Below are 26629 nucleotides of genomic sequence, written 5' to 3' on the forward strand. Positions count from 1 at the left end.
TATCAAAAGCCCTTTGACTGCATTTGTATAGCTAAAACGATTGATTTTGCCACGTCACATGATTTGTTGAATATTATACTAATTTGTTATATATATATGTATATGAATATATTTTATGAAGATATTATATATTATATACCTAGTATTTATAGAAAGTCACATCCTCTCTGCATATTTCATCATGTTTTTTCATTAAAAGTTTTTTCAATAATTTAATTGATTTTTTAAAGGTGATTTATAATTTTAGGTCTTTGTTTAATTTCTATATCTCGAGAGATCACGGTTTTCGCGATATTTCAATTTATTGATACGATCCGATATTTTTACTGTAATACCATTTTCACGCCAGTATGTTTCATTCTTGTTTAGTATAATCCGATTTATCTTACAAGCTTCGAATATGATACGATTTATTAAACGCAATCCGATTTGTTTAGTTGAAGTTTCGATAGTTTGAAATACGATATTTTCTGATATAATTCGTTTATTCAATTCATCTGATCTCAATGCATCTTCTGTATTTTTTTTTATTAGTTGATTTCACATTTTGTCATATTCGACATACTGGCGGAGATTATTATTTTCAGTTTAATGTAACTTATAATTATAAATTGGACTATGGATAGTAGAATTTTTTATTCATGTTTACTCAATGCATTTGTATCTTTTGTCTCAACAATTTTAGAGGGAGAAAGTAAATCAAGATAACACGATACATATTTACATGCGTACACATGACTTGGACGAAAGTCAACATAACTATATGTACTTCGCGTCAAAGCGGATAACCCGTGGATAATTCGATGCGAAATGCCGAGTCATAATCATCATTTTCCAGCGCGACCACTTTCACCGCATTGCATGGGCTTAACGATAACCTGCGGTTTCATGTTTACACCTTCACTCCAGTATTAAGGGCTCTAACGTTACAGCATAATTTCGCACTCACGACGAGAGATCGTATCCAACAAGATAAATATTCCTCTATGTCTCACTCCAATTTCTCCGCAGTCTTTTTTATCGCGTCGTAGTTTCCTTGAAAAAAATTAACTTTAGATGCTAATTTGCGCATATATTTTTTATGACGCAATCGTTATATATTTAATTGTTACTTCACTGAAAAAGCGATTTTGCTGAAGTATTTAAAACTTTAGCTGGATGCAGATCCGAAAATGATCTATTTTAAATAATTTCTATGAAAATAATTACCTAGAAATGTGCAGGCAATGCTGCAAAAGGTTTTGACATTCTAGCAATTAGTTTGACTTTCTTATATAATAATTTTGACGGTCCAACAAAATCATTTTCAGATCTAAATTTTTAGATATTTTAGAAAAACCATTTTTTGTGTTGAATTGTCTACAATACCTCTGTGACATGGACATTCATCGCAGGACCTTTCTATCGAAGTTATCGGATAATTGGCAGATCATGCTACACGAATGCTCTTTATAAAACACTATCATTGTCACTGTGATGTCATCGCGATGAAATGATAGAATAGACGCCGCGATAACATTTCTTACGAAGACACGCGTTCTGCACGTTCATTCGATTCACTTCGAACTTCTGTGACAATGAAGATCATATCGCCACGTACGACGACGATACTTGAGAGTATGAAATGTATAATATCGTCGATATTGGATATCTATTATTTAGTGTTGCGACAAGGATGATATTGAAAATTTTATCGGAAATCTGAAATTAATTGAAGACTGGCCTACTTCATTTTTAGCTGAAAGTTATGAGTACCTACATAAAATATAATTACGTTAATATTAATAAATTATGAAGGATTATTTTATTAAAAGATTAGTAAGTGATTATTAAGAATCAATTTTAATATTATTAAAGATCGTTACTTTTCATAATTAATTACAAGTATAATCTCTGGAAAGATTTAATGAATATCTTGTAATATTTGAATATGCACAATGATTCTTTTTAATACAAAAATAATATATGTGTCATTTAATTTATCTGTCTATTTAATTATATACCTAGTGTCTGCCAAAAGTTTCCAAGAATAGTTTTAATGTGTTGCTCAGATGAAGATTTAATATACAACCTACTTTAACATATTTTAGTACTTAAAATATTGTGTTCTAACAATATAAGTTGATTATAACAAGATTTTTATTTTTATTACTCATAATATAAACTGAAAAACAGATTAACAAAAAATTATTGTAAAATTATATTAGCCGGAAACTTTTGACAGCAATTGTATCTAATAATACGCAAAGTATCATTTTTGTTCTGCTTTCTTGATATATAAATCAATATCTTATTTAATTTAATATTAATATACATATTATCTATCTATATAATTTCGACTGCTACTGTATATATACTTCTTCGAGACTTTCTGTTCTCGTTACTCATCGAACATTTCTCGACACCGCGTTAACTAGAAATTTCTGAAGCACAGCCCGAAGTCCTGCAGCGGACATCGAGCGACAGTTATTTAACACGAAATCCGGTTTGCGTAACTGGATTCCAACGTCATCATCAACCGACTGAAATCGATTTACTCGTCGATGGCAGGAAAAGAAGGAAGAGACGCTCGACCAGTATCGGTGTGGCGAATGTATCCTTCCGGTAGCTCCTCGTCTTGAAAGTTTCTCGCCGGAAGAGAGGCAGACCGAATAAGAAGAAGAGATGGAAGTAACGTAGCGCGATGAGTTGATTTACTATCGTGTAAACCGTCCTTAATCTCGGCAAGGATTTACGACTGTCGGACCGAAATTGGCGTCCGACTGAGACTCGCAGGAAACGTTTTCTCTCGAAGAACGGAAGTTCGCGACGAACCGGAAACTCCGTCGTGGATGCATGTCAAGCTCTTTGATCACAATTAATTTTTTCTCACTTTGAGAAGGAATTCCTGCGTGATATCTACTTTGAAAGCGCAACTCTAATTCAACTTGGACTCAACAACAAAGGAACAACAAAGGAAGGAAAGAAACAACAGTATCAATACGACGACGCGGATAAAACTTCAATTTTCAGTTTCACTTGTAATGTACTCATTGAATTTCTATATATTGTACATGTCCATTAAGAGTTGCTTCTTGAAATCCTGCCATCGACGAGTATATCAATGCGATCAATGCACCCAAAGAAACCTTTCTCTGGATGTGCGATCAAGTGGAAATAATTTCCCTTTTTTGATAACTAATTATTTTTTTCATTCCCTTGACGATCTGCCATTTAGATTGTCAAGATTGTTAGATTAAAATATAACTTCTTACTACAATATAGTTCATTTTTCGTGTCATTACAACTTTTATGAGAACTTATTTTAAGTCGGTCTTGTAAGAAATACACGAGTCTACGAAGAAAAAAGAAATAATTTGGGGAAGTTTCACATTTGCGATTTCATTGCTTGCGTTTTAATTTCTGCGATCTTTCGTCGCAACGACATCTAAACTGTTTTACGATGTAAATATCTACGAGTCACATCTGTGAAATATTTTTGTTCATCATAAAGACTATGGCGAAATTACACGCGACCGCTCCTCAAACTTTCAAAGCATATCGACCGGCATTGAGATTTTTCTTCTCTATTATGTTTCGGATTCTTATCCGATTTTCCGATCGTCACGCATACGAACGATAAATCAAATTACAAATACGCGATGTTGCGAATAAGCGTATTTGTTCACGCGAACTTTTTCTCTATATAGATGCTTCATGCCAGCGCTATGACGGGCTAACTGTATCCCATTTTGTCTGAATTACAATTTTTATCTGATCAATAAATCAATAAATTAATCGGATTTACCATATATATAATTACAAATATTTGCCGACTACCGCTGGTCAAAATTGTACCTACTGTGTAATTGCACACTCGTGGGTGCATCGTTATATTGATTTCCACGACTGATGGTGATACACATTTCTGCTCATTAATGACCAATTAGTGAGTGTACAGTGCGGTGCAGTAGAACTCGTAGAACATAATTAATTTTGCTCTTAGAGTACAGCGAAATATATGTAAAATCAAGCATGTTCGAACTTTGATTCTAACACTAAGTTACGAATAGCCAAATCAACGAGAGAGAGAGAGAGAGAGAGAGAGAGAGAGGGAGAAGGAGAGGGAGTAATTTAATTCTAATTACGAAGAAAGATCGCAGAAATTAAAATACAAGCAATAAAAGTCCAAATATAAGACTTTTCCAAACTATTCCTTTTTTCTTCACAGACTTGTGTATTTCTTACAACAAAATTGATTTAAAAGTTTCCCTTACTAAACCATCAAACAAGTTTGGAATAATTAAAGAAAAATGAAATATTTGTACTTCATCGTTTGTACAATATCACTATTCACCAACCAGATTCCAAGCGTTACTCGATCGTTTTTGAGCTATGAGATTCTGACTAACGCATCCAATAACGTGGAAACAAGCTTGCAAGCAATATAGTGCTTTTGTCTGACCGTTACCGACCACAACGAATATCAAGTTAACTCGGTCGAACTCGGCGGCTTCCGAAAAACGCTATCGACAAGAGATGCGGAACATCATAAAATTGACGTACTATGCGCTTCAAATACGAATATACGTTACAATACGTTTCGTTTCTTTCAAAAGTCAATCGATCAGTTGTTAACGATTTAACGACTGCGCCTATAATACTATAGGAAGAACATCTCTATTTTATTGTATTTTGTATGAATTAATCACGTAACATTGTCTGCGTTTTTGTATTTAATTTACAAATATCGTGCGAAAAATACTGCACGGAAAGAATTTTGCTACAATATCTAAACATTTAATTATAGATACAGAATTGAAAATAATTTTATTAAATTATCTACCCTAGTAACACACAATTATTGATGCAATATTGCCCAAATATTAGTCCCAATACATTCCAACGTTTAACCAATATATCGTCAATATCTAAGGAAAATAATTATGTAGGACACTCAACTGATTGCTAGAATGTCAAAATTTTTTTGCTTTTCATACTTGAGTTCCTGCGTAATTATTTTGATGTTCTAACAAAATTATATTTTCGAATCTGTATCTATTTAAATCTTTAAATATCTACTTCAGAAAGAATACGTTCTTTCTGAAAAAATAAATTCTATGCAAAATAAATTTCATGTATTTTCAAGATATTTTCGTCATTTTCCATCATTAACCGGTCAATGATTCAACATTGCCTTGTGTTATTCCATTATCAATCGCAGCGTGATCGAATAAATCCTTGTATTTTAATTGCCAATATTTTAATTTGATTGCGACAAAAATCAAGTTTTGCTGTTCCCTCTGATTCGCGCGAGAGATTCTGAGCATAACGTAACATGGTGGCCGAGCATATTTCGCGGTGCCCGTCGAGCAAAATTAGCAACGTTAGGGAATAGCGGCATCCTAATATGAGAAGTGCCGACTGGGATTACTTCCTCTCGCTGCATCGTGAAACCGCCACCGCAATCTAACCATAGCAGACCGCATCGTTCTAAGAGTCCATCGGCGAGACACAGTAAAGATCGCTAATTTTACTGGAAAGTAGCGTGAAAATTATAGTTGATAGCATGCGCCGCATGCTAACAACTTTAGTGTAGTTAAAGAAAAAAAATGTGTAACGCGAATACTGATAAATTTCATTATATTAAGAATATTAATATATTTCAGTAAGATAATACAGTGGTAATATTAATAGCTAATATTCAAAGCTTATGAGCAAGATCGAAAAATTCTCAGCGTAAGGACTTATAAAAGATAATAAAATGAAATAATCAGTTTTATTTTTTATTTTTATTTTTGTCCAGTTGAATTTTTATTTTTATTTTCAATATAATCACTCTTTATATTTCAAAAATTTTTTATAGCAATGAATTAATTTTTCTATATTAAAGTAAAAAATAGCTTTCAATATTGAAGTCCAATTTGTGTGGAAAAAATATATCAGTAACGACGTTAAATCTCAATGTTAAATTATTTAATGACAAAAATTCAGAATATTTTTTTAGTAGTATAGAAAAATTAATTCATTGTTCTAAAGAATGTATTGAAATAAAAAGTGATTAAATTGAAAAATATAAAAATTATTTCATTTCATCTTTTTGTATTCTTTGATCCAAAAACTTTTGGACTCTTTATTACATTTAACTGAATTGATTCGAATGCGTTCGACACGCAGAATGACAAATCAATAATAAAGATGAATCCGAAGACTCGTTTGTTGGCACAATGTATATGGAACTTATCACGTGTGTTCCCATCCTTTCCGGTTTCCTTCCTTGTCGTTTCTCTCCTCTCGTTCTTTCCGAGCACACATCTTCGCACTTCCCTTCCGCAAGCGGAAGAGGCGCGGAGGAGACGCGAGGAGGGATGCAAGCGAGCCGAGAAAATTGGAAATCGTTGTGAAATTGCACTAGTAGGTTGCATGCCGGGTAGTCAAGATTATCTTCGCCGCGTTATCACTGCGCGGTGCGAGAGGATGGAGATAGCGGTCGGAAGACCGGGGGAGTCAATAACGGCGAGCGGACATAAAATACCGAGGTGCGGAATGCGCGTGAAGCGGATACATGCGCAGTTATGTGTTATATCATACCATTCCATGATGTGGTACGTATATGGAATGTACGTTATACACTCAAAAGTGGAAACCTCTACTGAGAAGAGAACCGACGCGTATCTTCTTCGAGCAAATATCTAATTCGCCGAGCGGATTGTAAATATATAAATGTAATTCCCGCATTAGCGCGCGGCGAACCGCTATTTTTTATGTAACTGTACGGAAAGAACGGTTTTGAAGCACTGTTACATTGATAATCATTACATTGATCAAATTATACGCAATTTGAGTTATTTTTAATCATAAATATGAGAGAGAACGCCAATAATCGGTCAAAGTTAGATGTTATGAATATAATACATATTCTTAATTTTTAAATTTAATTATTTCAGATGTGATTATGCGCCGAAACGTTCGGACATTAACCACAATCGATCTGAGATGTTAAAATAATATAAATATGATAAAGTGCCGAAACATTCGGACATTTCTATATATGAAATAATCCCCCTTAAATTAATTCGGTAAAGATGCGAAAGTTTATTGCGAAAAATATTATCTCAACCAGGATTATTATATTATTTTTAATCATTCCTGTAAGTCGCAACAGAATAAAAATAGTGAAGTTCCTAAAACGACGGAGTTAAAAAATTTAACTCAATCAAGAAAATGTATTAAATTTGATTCAAATTTAGTTTATTATTTACTAAATGCATATATTAATATAGACTATTTAACATAATCATAGAAATTGATTAATTTACATTTTGACATACATAAAAACAATAAAATATTATTTAACTCAAGGGATTGAGTTACCGTTGCTCTTTTAATATAGTGTCACATATTTAAAAATTTAGCAAGATATAGGTGTGAAAATAATTTTGTTGTATTATCATAATAATTATGTAGAACGCTCAAACTTTGCTGATGGAATATCAAAAGCTTCTGCAGAATTGCTATCATCATGCTTGAGTTTCCTATATAATTATTTTCGTGGTTTAACAAAATTATTTTCAGTTCTATATTTACTTAAATTTTTAATTATTTCAGCAAATTTTTTTTATAATTGTATTTATAGCTAGAATTTACATAGTTCATATGAATCACACATAGTCGTGATCAAATTGCGAGAAGAGAGAAGCCGAGATAAAACGATGCTTTTAACGCCCGTCTGCGCATCAATTTCATAATTGCAGTGATGCGTGGCACGACGCGACGTCCACAAATCACCACATCTGTTGCTGCGGCTTTCAGGGGATGCGTGTTCCTCGATGCAGGGACTACTGGCGGTGGCGAGCGGTCGTATTCTCCGAGCAAATCCGGGTATACGGGCAAATTAGATCGTGACGTCGGCTATGTAACAAATTGATGAGCGGAAAATCAAATGGGATTTATGGTCTTGCTATCGCCTGGCAGGTCGTCATGGCGCGCCACATTTGCAATCGCATAGAACGGCGCAGAAAGCGTATAGGAATTTTCATGTAATTTCAGCATCGACGCAAATTTTCACAGAAATCAGAAAAAATAAAAAATATGTATGGTTAATAAATGAGCAACTATGAGAAATTGTTCAATAATTTCTTCTTCGTTAAATAAGAATATTATTTTGTAGCAAAATAATTAAAAAATATTATTTTGCATTTTAAATTGTATTTTTGCGCGTGTAACTTCAGTTTTATAAATACTACGTCGGAAGTGTATAATATTAACAGTCAATACAAAATAAAATAGAATTTTCATAAAATTGATAAAATAAATCAAATTAAATCTACATAACGTATACGCACAATAAAATTTAAATGATATTATACAATAAACAAGTATGGATATCGTGGATAACAGAAACGAAAGCAATGCCTGCACAGTGCATATCCAGGTACAAAAAACCAGTAAAAATACCGCCAATATCAGGTAACGCCGGTTTTCGGAAGTGCTTTTAGCGCATTTAAAGTCCATATCGTACACTATAAAATCGGGCAACGATTCTAACGAACCCATTGAATCCCACATAGCCATGAACCGATACATAGGCTCGCGTATACAGAAAACGCATCTGAGTGTATCTAAACGGAAAAATAGCTCTATGTATGCGAATAAAAAAAAAATAGAAAACTCCCGATTGTGTCGCGCAGCAATAATGTACATCCGAGAAATCGAGGGTAATAATCGATTTAATAGTTTTATTACCTCAGTAACAATAGAACGTAAAAAGGTCGCATTCTTCATGGAAAAATTTACACAAATCTTCAATTGATGAATATTAAAATAAATTAAGTATATATGAATAAATTTCCAATGAGTTTGATATTTGTATATTTAAATGTGAACAGATCATATTTGCCCGTTTCATTTTTATCGGAAACGAGATGTGGATTGTTTATATAAAACTGCAATTTTATAATTTCCATAATTCATTTATTAATTAAGAATAAATTCAAACTGATACGTTGTCAACTTTTTCAATTCACGATGCATTATATAATGAGTCAAAGTCGAAGTATGTCATTAGGTACACACCGCGCTTTAGCGTAGATTTTGTATGTCGCTACGACATACAAAAGTAAACAGTAAAATAACTAAAGTTTTAGTTTTTATTTTATTATTTTGGAAGTGATTTTATTGTAATGATAATGTCGCTTTAGTTAAAACGAGAGTAAACACAATATAATTGAGATATAATTTTCACAATTTAAAAAAAATACTTTTTACTTGTTACTCTTACTCGCTTTTTTACTTCTAAATTTTTTCGTTTCTTCTTTAAAATTTTCACGACTCACTTGAGAAGATTATAGCATGCACGTTAATGTGCCGCGGCATACTAATTAAAAAACCTTGAAATAGATCATATCTTCTCGTTTAATTTTTATTAAACCGAAAACAGATGAGGATTGTTTATATAAAACTGCAATCACGCTGTTATGCTTATCTTCAAACAGTTGCATCTTGCAATTAATAAGACTTGCAACTAGACTTGCTTCATAATATTTTCCACAATTTGTTTATAAATTAAGTGCATAAATTCATTCAATCTATTGTATACGTTTTACGCGTACGCATAAAATAAACTACGGTCTACTTAATACTACAAATGCTTCGATGCATTTTTTGATTGATCAATGAGTAAAATTCTTTCTTTCGATTTGTCAATCAAATGTTTCGAAACATTGGTAGTGCCAAGCGGATCACACCCTATAACCCTACATCTTCTTGTTAAATTTTTATCGAAAAATAAACGCGGATTATTAGAAAACTGCAATTACGCTGTTACACTACTTATCTTTGAACAGTTGCATCTGAGAGCTGCAATTGGACTTAATGCTTCATTTCATAGCTTCTGCAACTCGTTTATCTGATCGCAAGAACAAGCATCTGTCAAAAATGCTAGATTTTGAGTTACGAGTACTTGCCTCTCAAAGCTATCCGGCGATCGACCGACCAGCCGGTCGACGGGATGAAATATGATAGTCGTTGCCCGTGCCACGCCCAGTTTATCATATTTCTTGAAGTGCATTATCATAATAGCATCGTGCATGGGATCGGTCGGCCGCCGCGTCGTCGTTCCGTCGATGACACACCACGTCCTAACTCGCGCAGAGATCGATGCAACCAGCGCGTCGGGTTGCTTTGCGTCGCGACGCCATTCCGGCAGGGAACTTAAAAGCAAACGTCTATATATTTAACCTTTATGATAAGAACTTTTTAAAGGCGGGAGAGTGCTTTTTGTCAGAGCGATGCGAGTTCTTACTTGGGTAACTAAAACACACATTACCTATAATAACGCGCATCATCAGGCTCGAATGGCAGCGATAATGATTGTCATATTTGAATAGCAATTGCGTCTGTCATGTGCATAGATGTAATTTAAAAAAATTCATTTTTCTCTCTCTTCCGTTCTTATTTTGTAAAATAAAATAAATCTGTTAGAAATTTAATTTAATTTCAAAAATAATAAAAATAACTGTAAAAATTTTCTATTCAAAGAGGTACAAAGGGATATTGAAGAGAATAATTCTCAAATAGAAAAATGGCAAAATATGACTTGGCTTGTTGTATGCCTATTATACTACTGAATTAACATTACAAATTGCTCAAAACTGTTATAAATTTAAATATAACCTTTTCTATATACATATATATATGCAGAAAATAATTACAGAATATCATTTGCCCTCTTTTTGTAAAATGTAGGATATTATCTGAAACAATTATCTAGCATATTATGTAAAGTATATATTGTATGAATACTAAGATCATGCTACAGCTTTGATTACAATATTATGTCACGTTATAAAACCTCACCGATACGTATGCACATACTAATGGTTATAGTATTTAAGGTTTTTTTTTTACATAATTATAGTATGTTGATTGTGTAAAATGTTTTTATCGCTTCCGCATTTACCTCTTATGAAGTTATAAAAAATATTTAATCTTAATTAAGAACTATTTACGGAAACTTTTACAATAGTATTTGATTCAAATATAATAATATAGAGTGTGTGTGTGTGTGTGTGTGTGTGTGTGTGTGTTTAAAATAAGATATAGTTTAATCTGCCAACAATAATGACTTTACTCAAATAAAAAATAAGTAAGAGAAGTTTAATATACTAAAAATTTCTAATGGTTGCATTAATATTTATATGCATTATGTTCTTATATTGCATATGTTATATTATACACACAATTCACATACGACTTTTATATTTTAATATATACACGTATACAATACTTCTTCAGTTTTTAAAATATTATTTACAATTATTGGAATATAATTATAATTATTTTACGTATTTGTGTCACACACGCACACGCACGCGCACTTCTCTCTTCTTCTCTCCACGTGTTTCTCTTTTGTATTTAATATAATTTGTTTTTAACATATTGTTAGCTATTCTATTTAGATAAAAATTGGATTTTTCTGTACAAACACTTAATTTTCTTTTATAACACATCATTAGCAAAAACAAGGAATATAGAGTCACATGCGAAATCATCGTAAGAATTAAGTATACTCACCCAGCATGTCAAATGAGTTTACAATGATAAAAGACCAACTAGGGAAAGATATGTCTCTTTCCGATACAGAGCGCGTTGGTATAAAAAAGATACACGAGGGCGATATAGACAGTCAGGTGGAGATTCAATTAATTTTTCTTTTTGTCTCGTAAATCTTCGTAGACGTAGCATCTTCGTTCACGCGAATCACTCTCTCGATTTTTTTATTGAAACTCTCGCAGACGCGTGTTCCTTAAAACCTGCTACTTAAAACTTCCTTTTTTCCTTTCGAAAGCTTATATATAAAGCTGTTCTGAAGGCTTATATAATTATATATTAGATATAATAAACGATCACACTTGTGTGCAACTCGATTCTAAATCAACTTTTTTAAAACAGTATGAATATTAAATGCAGGAATATACTTTAATAATATTAAATATAAATATACCGAAACTAATTAAATAATGTTGAAGAACGTCAAAGTTAATCATATTTCTTCGATTAAATTAAAATGTTAAATCATTCCGTACAATTCTCGTATAATTATTCCGTATCTTAGATCAATTTTAGAAATTGTGATTATTGATTTTTTCTTTATGCTAAAATAATGAGAATCATTCTGATTAAATATAGGCTAGACCGGGGTTAGTAGACTCATTTTTCAGTTTTGAATTTTTACAGAAGGAATTAAGAGACTTATAAAAAAAATGAATTCTATACCAGTTACTACATACATTTGACTGTCTAATAATATTTTAATAGTAAGGGGAAACTGATAACTAACATGAAAAAAATGCATTTTTCTAATGCATTCCATCTGATTCAACTAGCCCCAGGACCGGGGTAAGGTGATTAATGATATGGGGTAATTTGACTAATTGTAAGATTATTAAAATGAAGATTAATGTATTTTAAGCTACATCTTTGGCTACATATTAATAAAACTTGTATAAAAATATATTTTTATAATAATATAAACACAAACATTCTCTTCACAGGGTAGATGCTTCTTTTTGCTAAATTCGTCCGTTTCGTGCAAAAACATGTTGAATAAGCCTGGTTTTATCGACATTAGACGTGAGGGAATTAAACTTATATAACATTTACCACTGAAATCTCTTTAAATGAATAAAATATTGAGTAAATACTATAAGAATCGTCACTAAATGAGTCATACAGCCCCATGCTGTGGTTAGCTTACTATCTCCACCTGTTCATTTTTTAAAAACATTAACCGTATACGATAACAAAGACAAATAAACAAAAAAAATCTGTTGGATTTTATTAAGTAAGAACTACGCTTACTATCTAAATGGAAATAAAATATCTCAGACAATTATATACGATTGTAAAACAAAAACTTTAAGAATAAAAATGTTTACTTAGGTGTACGATTTTTTTAAATTGTAGCGTAACTTCTATCATAGATGTGTTAGCAACGAGATGTTACAGCAGACTGAGTGGCTGTCGTTGCTGCGTGCTCAGACAAGTTTATGTTCATGCGTGTCTCGCGTGTTTTGTTTTTAATGTAGCCTCGATTATTCTACTTACTTCTATAGTCTACTGACTCCGGTCTCCCCTACTTAAATTAAATTTATGTCGCCTTAGGGTCATAGTACACAAAAAACTTAGTAGTAAAACGTTAGCAGTAAGCGAATTGGCCAATCACACCGTAGAGATGGCCATAATGTAAGTAGTAAATTCAACACTGATTTTCTTATTATTTACATTCTATATACTGCTAAGTTTTTCTGTATGCCATGGCCCTAAGACGATATAAATTTGATTTAAAACTTAATATTTAGTATATATTTAATAAGAATGTTTTTCATTATTTTAACATGAAGAGTAAATCAATGATCACAACTTCTGAAATTTATCTCAAGACATAGAATAATTATAGAATTATATGGAATAATTAAATTACATATAATGTTTATGAAACGACGATTTATCGAGCCCATTATTAATTTTGTATGTTTATCTGTTTTCAGCAAAATCGAATATGTTCATAAACATCGAGCCAAGAGAACAGACGGCCGTGCGAGTTGGAGAAACTCTACAAATTCTCTGCACCGCTCAACGAGAACAACTTCGTGTTTGCCGTGTAGAAATACCTGGCGAGGGTAGCATTGTGCTAACCGGGTCAGATCCCCCATCGGAAGATGGCAACATCGAATATTATGGAAATGGATTAAATAGTGGCGAATGCGGCGTCCGTATCGCTAAAGTGAAAGAAAGTTATCATGGTACCTTCAAATGTTCCTTGACGACCAAGAACGCTCGGCAAGAAGCAACTGCTTCTCTCAATATCGTCGTCGCGAGTGAGTTTTCATTTTCTATCTTAATTTGACGATATTCTAACTCGAACTTGTTAAATATAGACTTGACGTATCAGAATTTTAAAGAAAATATATTTTTAAGTTATATTTTTATTAAGAAGATATCTGTATGTTCTAAAACACAGTAAGAAGCTATAAACGATGTATTAAGATACGGAGGTAATCCTCAAACTTCTCTTAGTAACTTCTTTGAAGAAAATATCCATGAAAGCCTCAAAAAGCATTTAAAAATTATCAACGTCATTTCTAGAAATATCTGTATATGTAGGTATCTTTTTTCTATATGTACAGGGTGAATCAGAGTCATTGAATCAGCTTTTTAACGTATGAGAAAATTATTGATTGCACATCTAATTATTGACTTAGAGGTATAGATCAGATGTGTGGATATGCATCGTACAAATTGCTGATCCGAACGCGAAAAAGTATTTAATGCAAATCGGTGGAAAGAAGAAAATAGAGAACAGAATATTATAATTGGAAATAGAAGATTATACAAGTCTACATTGACGTTTTGTTTTATATAAATAATATTGAATCTTCTTAACTCTTCTCCAGCCACGGCATTTTTAAGTACTATTTCGATAGTGTTCAAAAATAAAGATCCCACACAGCACACTTTATCCTGAGGATATCCCATATCCGCGGGATCGCTTTGTCAATATGGGACAAAATAGTACTTAGAAATGTGTGTGCCGTGGCTGGAGAAGAGTTAAAAAGATTTAATATTTGTATAAAACAAAATGTCAATGTAGACTTGTATAATTTTCTATTTCCAATTAAATATATCATAATATTCTCTATTTTCTTCTTTTCACCCATTTTCATTAAATATTTTTTCGCGCTCGGATCTGCAATTCATACGATGCATATCCACGCATCCAATCTATACGGCTAAGTCAATAATTAGATGTGCAGTTAATAATTTTCTCATAGGATAAAAAGCTGGTTCAACGACTCTAATTCACCCTGTATATATACACATACGAATATTAGTTTTAAAATTTGTTTTTCTATTTTAAATATAAAAAACAGCACGTATAATCATTTTAATATATAATCGTTTATTATTTGATGTATAATCATTTTAATCACATCAAATATATTCGATCACTTTGATATTTAATCTGTACTTTGTGATATGTTGATTTAAAATTTTTATCTTAATTTTATTTTTATTTAATAGCAAATTTTTATTTAATTTTCAATCACACAGATATAGACAATTACTTTTATGTATTATATTACACATAAACTCAAAGATAATTAAAAATGAGTATAAACGGGGGATTGTGAAGTGTGCGAAGTAATAAATAAATAAGAGATAGGATACTTTTGACAAAGAGGTTACGATGAAAAGAGAAACATTAATTAGAGCAAGAAGCAAAAAATAAACGCTTGTTCCAGTCGCTAGAGCTGTATTCGAAAAGTAATTAATCTTCCTTAAGGAAATTGCTTACGGAGACTGAAATAAGTACCCGGAGTAAAATTACTGTTTAAGATGAACCCGATAAAGATAAATGGCGAGATTCGCGAATATCTTAGGAAAATCTTTTATGTTATTTTACAAAAAAAAAACATTACGGAAACAGTTAAATTTAAATTAGTATCTCCGCATCAGATTCGAATAATAAAAATGATAAGGTATATAATAAAGTGTATAGAAAATATCACCATTTATGTTATTTTCTAATTCGATCTGATCTCTGATCGATACATGGCGTGGCGAAATCTAAAGAAATTTTTACTTCTCTTAATTTCTCAGAACCACCCGAAACTGTTGAGATTTACACGAATTCGGGGAGTCTTGGCGGAAACAGATTTAGAAAAGGCGAAAAATTGGAAATTAGCTGCAATGCTAAATCTGGACGACCAGCAGCGAATTTGACTCTATTTCTCGGTTAGTATATTTAATATTCTAGAAGAAGTGTACTTTTTTTCCAACTTTCTGATTTTTCTTATAACAAAGATTTACATAAATCAAAATAAGAAAATGACTGAAAAATGTAATTATATAATGTATTATAGCTAATTATATAACAAAGATATTTCAATCATTTGGATAATGAGTCAACTTTTTTTCAAAAATAAACAATAAGAAAATTGAAAATTTGAAGGAGAATATAACAATATTGTAAATACAAGCAAATACTGAAATAGGTCATGTGCACTTATCTTTGAATGTATTAATTTTTGATAGAATAGATTAATAACAAATTAATATTCTCTCTATCCGTAATATACAATTATTATATTATATAAAATATAAAATATAAATGTATGAAATGCAATATAAATAATAGAAAAATGATATTACTCTTGTTTTGAACATTTAGATGAGGAGCCGATTGGCGAAGAAAAACCAAGCTCTTACGATACGAATACGAACACCGTAGCAATGCAGAACGCTTCGCGCAGTTTAGATTGGACAGATAACGGCAGAACGATAAGATGCATAGCCAATCACATTGCTCTCGATAGGCCCATAGAACAAACTAAGCCTCTCGAAGTATACTGTAAGTTACCATTTTTGTAATATAAACCAATTTCTTATTTATTGACATTAATTAGCTAACATTTTTTTTAATTATATTTTGTTTCATCTGTATTTTTATTCTGCTTTACCGTTCAGAGTTTGTAACTTTCTTTAATATGTTAATTTTTATATACTAGTAAAATTTATATATTATATTTATTTAATAATGCAATACTAATTTACTCGAATTAATCTTTACGTTAATGAATTTGAATTAAAATGTTTAATATTTTTTTACATAAAAAAATTATATTATAGATTCTATCGTTTATCTTTATCGTAAATTTTAAAAGAAAGCTATATCTATTTTTTTAGATCCACCTCAATCACAGCCGACTGTTGAACGTTTCGGATACGTAATTGGCAGACGAGGGATCATCAATGTTACCGTTCATGCGCATCCTAGGCCGCGATTTACATGGCGAGTGAACAACGAAAGAATTGAAGAAGGTCGTCCCGACGAGAGTAATCGACTGGAAACTTCAACCGCCGTCGATTTGGTAAGTTTTCTTTTTTAAATTTAAACGAGTCAATTCCTTGTCAAATATTTATAATTACACAGACTGGCTGATAAAATCTCATGATCTGGAATAAAGATGTTTTCCTTTTTCAATATTAAATGTCTCTCTATGATCTACAAAAATAAATTTTAATGAAAGAAAAAGAGAGACATTTATTAGAGAGATATTTTTTTTTAAACATCAAGAAAAGCACTTACTATTTTAAGTCATTTTCAAATCATTAATTCTTCGTTAAAAGAAATCTTGAAATTCTCTAAAAAAAATCGCTGTTATTGATCTCCATATTTTTCGGTTATCCTAAAACGATCGTCGCCATGACGTGACGTAACGAGGTTACGTATTAGTGCATTTGGCGATTTGATTTGGCGAAACGTTGAGCAGAACGCATCGGTGTCACCGATCGGTGATTCGTTTAGAGACTCGAGCCATTCTCTTTGGTGACAGATAAAATGTAGGAAGAAGAAACGCACGAGTCCAAGAAATAATTGGCGATGAAAGGGAAGAACAACCGGATTGGCGGAGGCAAATGAAACAGAAATCCAATATTGCGCTGCGACTCCGGCGGCGAGCCTCGATTTACCGATTCGCCCGATGCATTCTCCATGCACCTGTGTGACAGCGCGTGCGGAGTGCAGCGTTGTAATGAAATTCCATTGAATTCAGACACGGGAGGATGCGAATCGATCGAGCATCCGCGCGATCGCACGCGAAAGGTCCTCGAGCCTCGGAGGCGTTTGTTCTCCACCCATTGTTTCGTTAGCAAGAGGCGGTTTGTTCATCCCGTAGTTACGGTTTAAATGGATTTGCCGATCTTGCAACTTGCGCTTTTTAATTAGTTCGGGACGAACGGAAGTAGGACGTTCGTCGCTTCTGAATGCACCGGCTACGTTCTTGTTCCTCTGAATCTATTTATTAAATCAGTTCGAGAGAGAAAAAAGGGATAGAAATCGAAAAAAAAAAAACTTAAACATTCAACGTTACTGAGAACTCCAACTTCAAACGTTCTTTAGATGCCATTTAGGATTATATTTGTTCTTAAGGAAGAAATCTATGTTGCAAAGAATGCAAATAGTCAAAACACATTTCAATCTCCTTTTTTTCTCTCGTTATTTCATTTTTTTTCTTCGGTCTAATACTTATGTAAAATCGGGAATTTTATCGCCGGGCGCCAGCTGTTCGGTACATCACGAAGGAAGGTCGCGGAAAGCCGGCGAACTTCCGGACAAATAGGCGAGCACACGAACTCTCGGGTGCACGAGAAGGAGGGTCGGAACGTTAATCGAGCGGCACGCGCGGCTAGCCGGCCGAGTGCATTCAATGACGCGGGTTATTCCCTGGTCGAGGGTGAGAGATCTCAATGGCGTCCGATGATTTCGTTGGGAACTCGCGATTCGGGTTCAAACTTTCGGGGCGAACGGCACACTTGCGCGAGCGTAACGTTCTAGACAACGGCAGCGTGTGCCAGAACCAATAAAAGCCTCCACCGCTGCCGTCGGCAACCGGCGCTATTCGACAACCCGGCTTCGGCTAGGTATATGAATGGCTTTCGAATAGGCTTTGCGCAGCCCTCACAAGTCTGCAAGCAACTTACAGCGGATTACTGACCGAGCGCCGCGATGTACCGCGCCATCGACGAATACGAATCAGCTTCCACTCTGAAAACGCAATTACTAACAGTGAGTCGGACGAGAGGAACGAGAGCTTGGAAAAGCTCGGCATACCGCTTTCGTTCCTATAATAACACCCGAGAACAATGCTCGATGCGATATCGAGATCCGCCAAATGGATTTTTCCGATTAGAAAACTACAGAAATAAAATTTAATAAAAATTGATAGAATTTAAAAAAAAAGGAAATATTTTTATTATCGTAAAAAATAGTAGAGATGAAAAATGCAAATAGAAATTAAATTCATTTAATTTGAGAAAAATAAAGTTTATATCGAATATTTATTCGATTATGAAGTTATATATATAAGAATAAATTTTTTTTTAAATTAAATAATACACAGGATGATATATATAAAGAGTTTTGCCTACAAAGTTTTGTGTTTACCAAATTATTAGTAACATATATTGACAATGAATAAACTCTAGAATGGTACTTACATATATCTCATTAAATACCAGAATAATAATTAACATTCGAAATGGCAATCTTTAGCTTTGATATAAACTTTAAAGTGCTTTGGAAAAGCATTAATGGTTGCGCAGCTTTCTATGGATAATTATAGTAGATAATTCTCTCAAACAGTCAATAGAACGGTCTTTCAATTCACTAACTAATGAAAATCGTTGGTGCAGTCTTTTTGGTATTTAATAGGATGTAACTAACACTAGTTTGTTTTTTTAATTAAATTATTACCTAGAAGATATTATTACCTAGGTAACGGACTGATGTTAAAATACTAACGAATAACAGCTTGCAGCCTGGATAATCATTTGATAATCACATAAAACATTGTAGTCAAACTTTTTTCTCACCTTGTACGTATAATGTGTGTGTATAATATATATATATGTATATATATTTATTTATATATGTGCATACTTATATACATGTATACTTATATGTATGTTACAGTTAAAGTAACTTAATTTTAGTAAATATATACATTGACGACAGCAGACTAGTAAGTATACATTTACTGAGTTACACTTTGACTGTGATGTATATATAAAGAATTTATACATCCTTTTTTTCTTTGTTTCTCTCTCCCTGTAACGAGCGCTATAATTATCAATTTACCTCTTTTTAATATATGGATTACAAAGATTGCGCAAGAACTCGTAGATTAATGGTAAAAGCTCCCGAATAATTTATAGTGGACGTACCTTCGTGTTCGCGCACGGCGACACTTTAAAGGGCTTAATTAAAGGATGTAATTAATGAGCGATGGCGCGTGCAAAATTAAGAGCGCGGCGGAACGGGATCTGATTGATGTACATGTGTCCGTAACACGAAGCAACATTTTACAGGGGAATGGAGCATGGAGCGTAATTCTGATGATCGACAGCGTTCAGAAATCCGACACGGAAAAGGAATATATGTTGATGGCGACCAACAATGAGGGATCGAATGAATATCGTATCATTTTGTCGACATCCCCAGAACCGGCGGGTAAGTTATTCGACAAATCCGATTTACGTGAGTTCTTTTCCATTGAAAGCGTCACACAGTGCACCTAAAAATACGAATCTTGTATACATATCGAAAATAATCGGTGCACCATGAAAATATTATGATAACTGGCAGCACAAGAATGTATGACATTTCTAACAATTTAATTAATCGATCAATTGAAGAAAATAATTTTATGACTCTTGTAACATATTTTGAATTATTCGGCAATCAGAGAGATTGTTTCAAATATGAAGATTTTTCTATAGAAATATTCACTACTTCGTATTTGAAATAATCTTTCTATAGAAAATGTATTAAAAATTTTTATCCATCTTATAGTAACAATTTATAAAATTAATCCTGATAATTATATTATCAATTAAATTTCTTCAAAGTGGAATGTACTTAAAAATTAAATTTTTTTTTTGAGAGATCTAACTCTATTACTTATTTATATTTTTAAAATAGAACCCGTCAAGAATTTTTTAAATGATTTAATCTTGATTTTTGGAAATATTAACTCACTTGACATGATTACGAGATATTTTTGAAATATGTATCTCGCTCAAATTGAATTATTATATTTACGGATCTCAATATACATATAATAGTGAACGGACGATAGGTAACACGCGAGCAATTAATAAACCACCACACGCTTTGTTCACATTTTTTTTTGATTGCCTGAATCAACCGGTATTCACACTTGGCTGTCCACTGATCACCCACTACTACATCACGATCATAATCATGCCACCGCGATCTCGCACGTAAAATTGCGGCTGTCGATCGTCGTAATTGCCACGAGATGATCACCCACCGATCATCACACATACATACACACGTGCCTTTGAAAATATTTTCCGTTTTATGTTTATGTGCGTGTCTAACCATATCGATCCTTCACCGCATGCTCACGCAGGACCGCTCAGTAACCTCTATGGTAAGCTCTCCGAACACATGCACGCACTAGGTAATGTCATTTTTTCAAATTACTATACGTAAGTAGTCTGTGTAATGTAAATGCGCACGGCGTTCCGTGTACAGCGGTTTGATTAGGTGAAGATCGCGCGGGGATGATCACACCGGGAAATTAATAACCGCTATTTGGTTAAGGGTGTAATATACGTCGATCACGAGAGATACACGTTGACATTGATCGAGCGACGAGTAATTTACTAATTTCAATGCACATCCACGAGTCTTGATTTCGTCAACGTGGATCAGATCGGATCGCACGAAACGCTGTGTGATGAAATATGAGTATATGTCGCACTAGAATGGTTATTTCAACACAAAATTATACAAGATGTTTTACAACTTGATTTTAATAACAGATTGTCGAATTAGTATTAAGTATTTTTCTTAGCAAAAGTATCGAGAACGATTAACATTTTTATAAATTTCTAATTTAATATCTATAAAAATTTCACGGAAAAATAAAATTTACTTAAGTTAATTAAAAATGTGATTTTGTTGAAGATATTGAAAAATTATTGATATTTTGAATAATGAAATATTGATGAAAAATATATTAGAGCCAATTAAAATTGCGAAGAGATTTTATATAATGATATAATTATTGCCAAATATTTAATAAATATTTGCGTAAAATATCATCAATATATGTATATTATATACCTATAATATATTAGTACCTTGGAAACGAAAATATTGAAGAACTTTAAGAAAAGAGAGAGAAAATAAAAAATAAAAAATTTTTGTTTATATTGAATTGTAAAAAATAGTTTGTAGTAATTATATATATAAATGAATATAAACTTAATTATTTATTCTTTTATTCAATTATTTTAATTGAAAAAATCTCAAAATAAAAAATTTTTTTTAATACTAAAAAAGGCTCTATAAATAATTTATAAAATACTTGTTAGCATTTTACTACTTACGTATAGTTTGATTTATCATAGACATTCTATTATTGCAAATAAAAGTTATTAATTTTAACGCTTCAAAATTTCGATCTCAAATATTTCATATGCGACATTCTCATTCTTTTACTTTCGTACCAGAAGATTCTATCATTGCTTTCCAAGGCATTGATATATCACCAAATGTCACACAAGTATAAAGAACTATGATAACAAGAGGCATTTTTTTCTGCGATTTGCAGGCGTTGATTTGGACGCTGGATCCATCATTGGTATCGTCGTGGGCGTTCTGATGCTCTTACTCGTTATTTTCCTTGTAATCTTTGCACGCGCGACTGGCCGCTGGTGTTTCGCAGGTGAGTCAATTTAAAAATGTAGATACTCGGTAAAAGAAGACCCTATTTAGATTATATATGCTACATATTATTATGCTACATATATATGTATATATATATCAGTCTTACCATTTTTCTTTCGTACTCCCTAACGATTTGGTTTCGCGAGAACGGTCGGGGAACGCAAACACCATAGAGCAGGAAATATCGTAAAATTTGAGTAAGAGACGTCGTTTACGCAGAACGAGAAACTTCTTGGAATAAACGTGACCTCATTAAAGTTATCGGAATTGTATACAGCAAATTAAACGAAAAATGAGAGTCGGCAAAAAAATGAGTCGCACAACTGAGAAAAAGTGAATTTTTTTGATAGCAAAAATACGTAGTTTACTTCGTTTATATTTCTTTTATATCTCTCCTGTTCTCAGAATTTTGACTAAATTCATAAAATTTTCATAATCATTAAAAGTAACTCCAAATTATAGAAATCAATAAGATAAATTTAATATTAGACGAAAAAAAACTCATTGCACTGAACGATTTTGCTGAAATATTTAAAAATTTAGCTAGATACAAATCGGAAAATAACTTTGTTGGACATTGAAATAATTATGCAAAAGATTCAAGCGTGATGGGCAATGCTATAAAAAGCGTTTTGACATTCTAATTACTATCTTGAGCGTATTCTACATAATTGTTTTGATTGTCCAACAAAAGTATTTTCAAATCTGTATCTAACTAAATTTTTTTTAGATACTTCCGCGCAAAATGATTCTTTCTGTATCAGTATGTCAAGATTTATTACAATACAGAGAGAAAGAAAATTCAAATAAGTAGAGAACAAGCCGTGGAAGTTATTGTTATTTACCATTTGCACTTATTCATGACAGTTATAGCTTTGTGTTAATTTAGTTAATGTTAATTTAGTTTTTATTTAAACAAATTGACTGCGCTATGACATCTATTCGACGTGTAGTAAACGAAAATAGAAGCTTGTCTTCATTTGCCTCGCGAACGTACATAATTCGAGGAAATTTCTAAAGCTTCACGTACGATATTCGTTAGTATTATAGATATAGTATAAATGACGAAGGTAAATTTCCTCGATATTCAAGAATCTAGAGAAAATATGATCGGTATAATATGAAATAATATGAAATTGAAATAATATTGCTCGAAGTAAAAGTTGAAATGCGATGAAACAACTTATGTATCACTCTTCACTTTCTTGTTGTGATTGTTGTCGCTGTTGTTGTTACTTTATTACCACATAGTTCATTACTATTGTTTCCGTTAACGTTGCGCTACGATCGCGTGGATCGCAATGTCTGCAGTATGCGATTAGTCTAAACGCGAAGTAATTATCACAGCGGTATCACAGTATGCGCGTGCAGTAGAAACGTATATACTGGGTTTAATTAGTATGCTCCGAAGCAACTGCAACGCTGTTCACCGTATATACCTTAATATATATATTATATAAGTACGTATATCTAATATACATACAATAAGAGTATATTTTTATATCTGAACGTATACAAATGTCTTATGTGTTGTGCCGCTACGCCGATATAGGACAGCATGCGAGTCGGGCCAAGTAAAGAATACGGAGATACGTCAACGATTACCTTGCGATTCCGTACTCTAGGCATGACACTGTCCAGGGGTAAGTCACCTCAGGCAGGCCGAAACAACCTTCTTTCTCCCCTGACAACCTACCACCCCCCCATTTCTCTAAAACAATGCTCGTTCTCGTTCATCATCGACCCGTCCGCTCGCTCGTCACCTCTTTTTCTTCGCGATCATTTTTATCAGCCTCATGACATCCTCTCTCGTTCTCTTCGCGCCATCACCTTCAGCGCCGGCTTATCGACGACCGCGACCCCGTCTACTCGTTTGAGTGGTAGACCCTCCCCTTCAAATTTAATACACTTTTCGCTTCTGCTCTCCTCGCGCTTCTCATCTTGCAAGACCTCCCTGACGTGTTCTCAAATTTTTACGCCGCACTATCATTTTTATTTGTGACACGTGTCGATACCGAACCGTTTTATCGATTTATAGCTTGCGTTTTATATCGCCGATAAATATCGTTTCCTCCGATTAATCGATCGCGTTTCCGCCGCATTCTCGCTTTCGTTGGTCAAGTTGGAGGCTGTAACGCGCACGATTTTTGCTCGTTTCTTCTCTCCTCCGCGTTGTTTTATGGCTACTTTTCGCATGGAATCGCAAACTACTATCTTGCCTGTATTTATGAAGAGGAGACTTAGAAAGATCTGCGCAAAATATGATACCCAGTAAGCCAGGGAAAAAAAGGAATATTTTTCACGAAGCATGAAAGACATTTTCGTAATGGAGAAAGATTAAAGCCACTTTAGCGCGCTTGGCAGTTTTAAGAATTCACTTTCTTTAACGAGAAATGTTCTATACTTCCTCTCACAATATTGCGTGGTCTAATTTACAGCCCATAATCGAAATAATATCAATGTATCACGCGTATCGCGAGGATTCCAGTAGAAACCGTGGAGTTTAATGGCGAAACTTTTATGACCAACACTATTTCGGGCAATTAAAAACGCACGTTAAAAAAATCGCTCTCCCGATATTTCACCCCTACTTAATTATTCCATAGGAATGTTTTTAAATATTCCGATAAGCCCTGGTCTGCAGAGTAAATTTAACATTCGAATTCACGATCTGACGGTCGCTCCATTTTCCGTTGCGTGTTACTAAACGAAGCGGTAAATACAAAGCATAGAGTCAATTGAAACGCATGATTAAAGTTAGGAATAATAGTCAGTTTATTTTTTTTTAATCTGATTTTTGCGTTAATTATGTAATTATATTCAATGAATTATACATTTTCGTTTTTTTACGTATTGTTTACCGCACTGACTTTCAATTGCCTTTATTTTAGTTAATACATTGTTTTTATCTCTCAATATCTACCATAATTGTTTTTATTTTAGTTATTTTATTTAATTTTTTTTAATGTGAAGAAGACATTTACTAATTAATTCTTATATTATTTCTGAAATAATTGAAGTATACGTATAAAATTATAATACTTATATATTTTTATATACGTTATTAAGTCATATTTTCATTTTTTGTACAGTACAACCCAGCAATCTTTGGCTATGACTTCCGTCATCGATATCAAATCGATAGCTATTATTCCTTATCCGAATCGCATTTGATACACGGTCACGTTATCGAATTTCATCTGCATGTTAATAGTATTTGCTTCATAGTTATTTAACGATAATTTAAGCATACTTATTGCAACATGTTTACGATTATCTTGTACGTCTCTCATGCGAGTCTTATAGCCTGTTTACACTACGTAATTTAATTTCTTAGCATGTCATTTGTAATATCATCACGGTATCGGCTTATAATCGTTCTTCGCTTACATTGCAAAAGTACTGTATTATGAAATTGGTAATAATAATAAATACGTATTATTATTTATTTCTGCACATATGGATACCGCTGCAAAATCTGTGACAAGGATTACGATACAAAGCTGCGATACCGTTAGAAAATCAAGTGGTGCGAATACGCTGTAAGCCATTGAACGAGAACATAGCGTTTCTTTTCTTTTCTTTCTCGCAACAAGCAACGATAAGCAATCGGCAAAGGCAAGTGTGGTGAAATTGTTCCCGAGCAGAAACGACCGGTCCAATACCAATTACCTTCCACGTGCCTTCTGACACTGCTCGTCGCCGTTTTAGCGTCTTTTTGGTTACAATTGAAACTGCGATCTTTCCTTCTTTCATCCCTTCAGATTCTGATCGTACAAGCATGTTTGTCACCTCAGAAACCCCTCACTGTTTTTCTATATCTCCCTCGTGCGCAGATTGCGTGTGTATCCTTTGCTATATTTGCCAATTAGCGTCGAGAGATGCAACGACGTGCTTTCAATTATTCGGATTTATCTTGCTTGAATCGATATTTATATGTTAGTGGGATTGCCTGTGAATGTTACAATACATTTTTTTCACAATCGTTAATTCGTACTTTTTATATATATTTATGTAACGCACGAGCGATGCAAATTGAATGTCTTATCTCAGTAGTTATAGATAATATATCTAGATACAGTAATGCCTTTTTATATCGGGCATCATAACATTTACACTGTACACAATTGATACACTTTGAAAATATGCATTATGAGTAATGCAGCACGATGTAATGTGCTTCGGACAATTTGCATTAGGAATTGTTACATTAATCGCATAATGAATATTAAAAACTTCCGCGTTAAACACGCATTAAATACTTAACTCCATAGAAAAGTACAAAAAGAACACATGATACATTTTAATAATCGAGTTTACAAATCA

The 26629-nt window shown here is 32.9% G+C and overlaps 1 protein-coding gene across 4 annotated transcripts in view; it reads left to right on the top strand.

Moving 5' to 3' along the window:
* Positions 1-26629, top strand: part of Fas3 (fasciclin 3) — a 394377-nt gene that overhangs the window by 350710 nt on the left and 17038 nt on the right. For 3 of the 4 annotated variants that reach the window (XM_018446213.1, XM_018446214.1, XM_018446215.1), the window contains exons 2-7: positions 13530-13859; positions 15643-15777; positions 16214-16393; positions 16729-16913; positions 19912-20053; positions 22188-22301. In XM_018446213.1, the coding sequence (XP_018301715.1) occupies positions 13530-13859; positions 15643-15777; positions 16214-16393; positions 16729-16913; positions 19912-20053; positions 22188-22301 (1086 nt within the window). Of the gene's footprint in view, positions 1-13529; positions 13860-15642; positions 15778-16213; positions 16394-16728; positions 16914-19911; positions 20054-20978; positions 21000-22187; positions 22302-26629 lie in introns of all 4 variants that reach the window. The other variant, XM_018446212.1, reaches the window with a different exon arrangement.

The sequence above is a fragment of the Mycetomoellerius zeteki genome, unplaced genomic scaffold (genome assembly GCF_001594055.1).
Source record: "Mycetomoellerius zeteki isolate Tzet28-1 unplaced genomic scaffold, Tzet1.0 scaffold174, whole genome shotgun sequence".
Lineage (NCBI taxonomy): Eukaryota > Metazoa > Arthropoda > Insecta > Hymenoptera > Formicidae > Mycetomoellerius > Mycetomoellerius zeteki.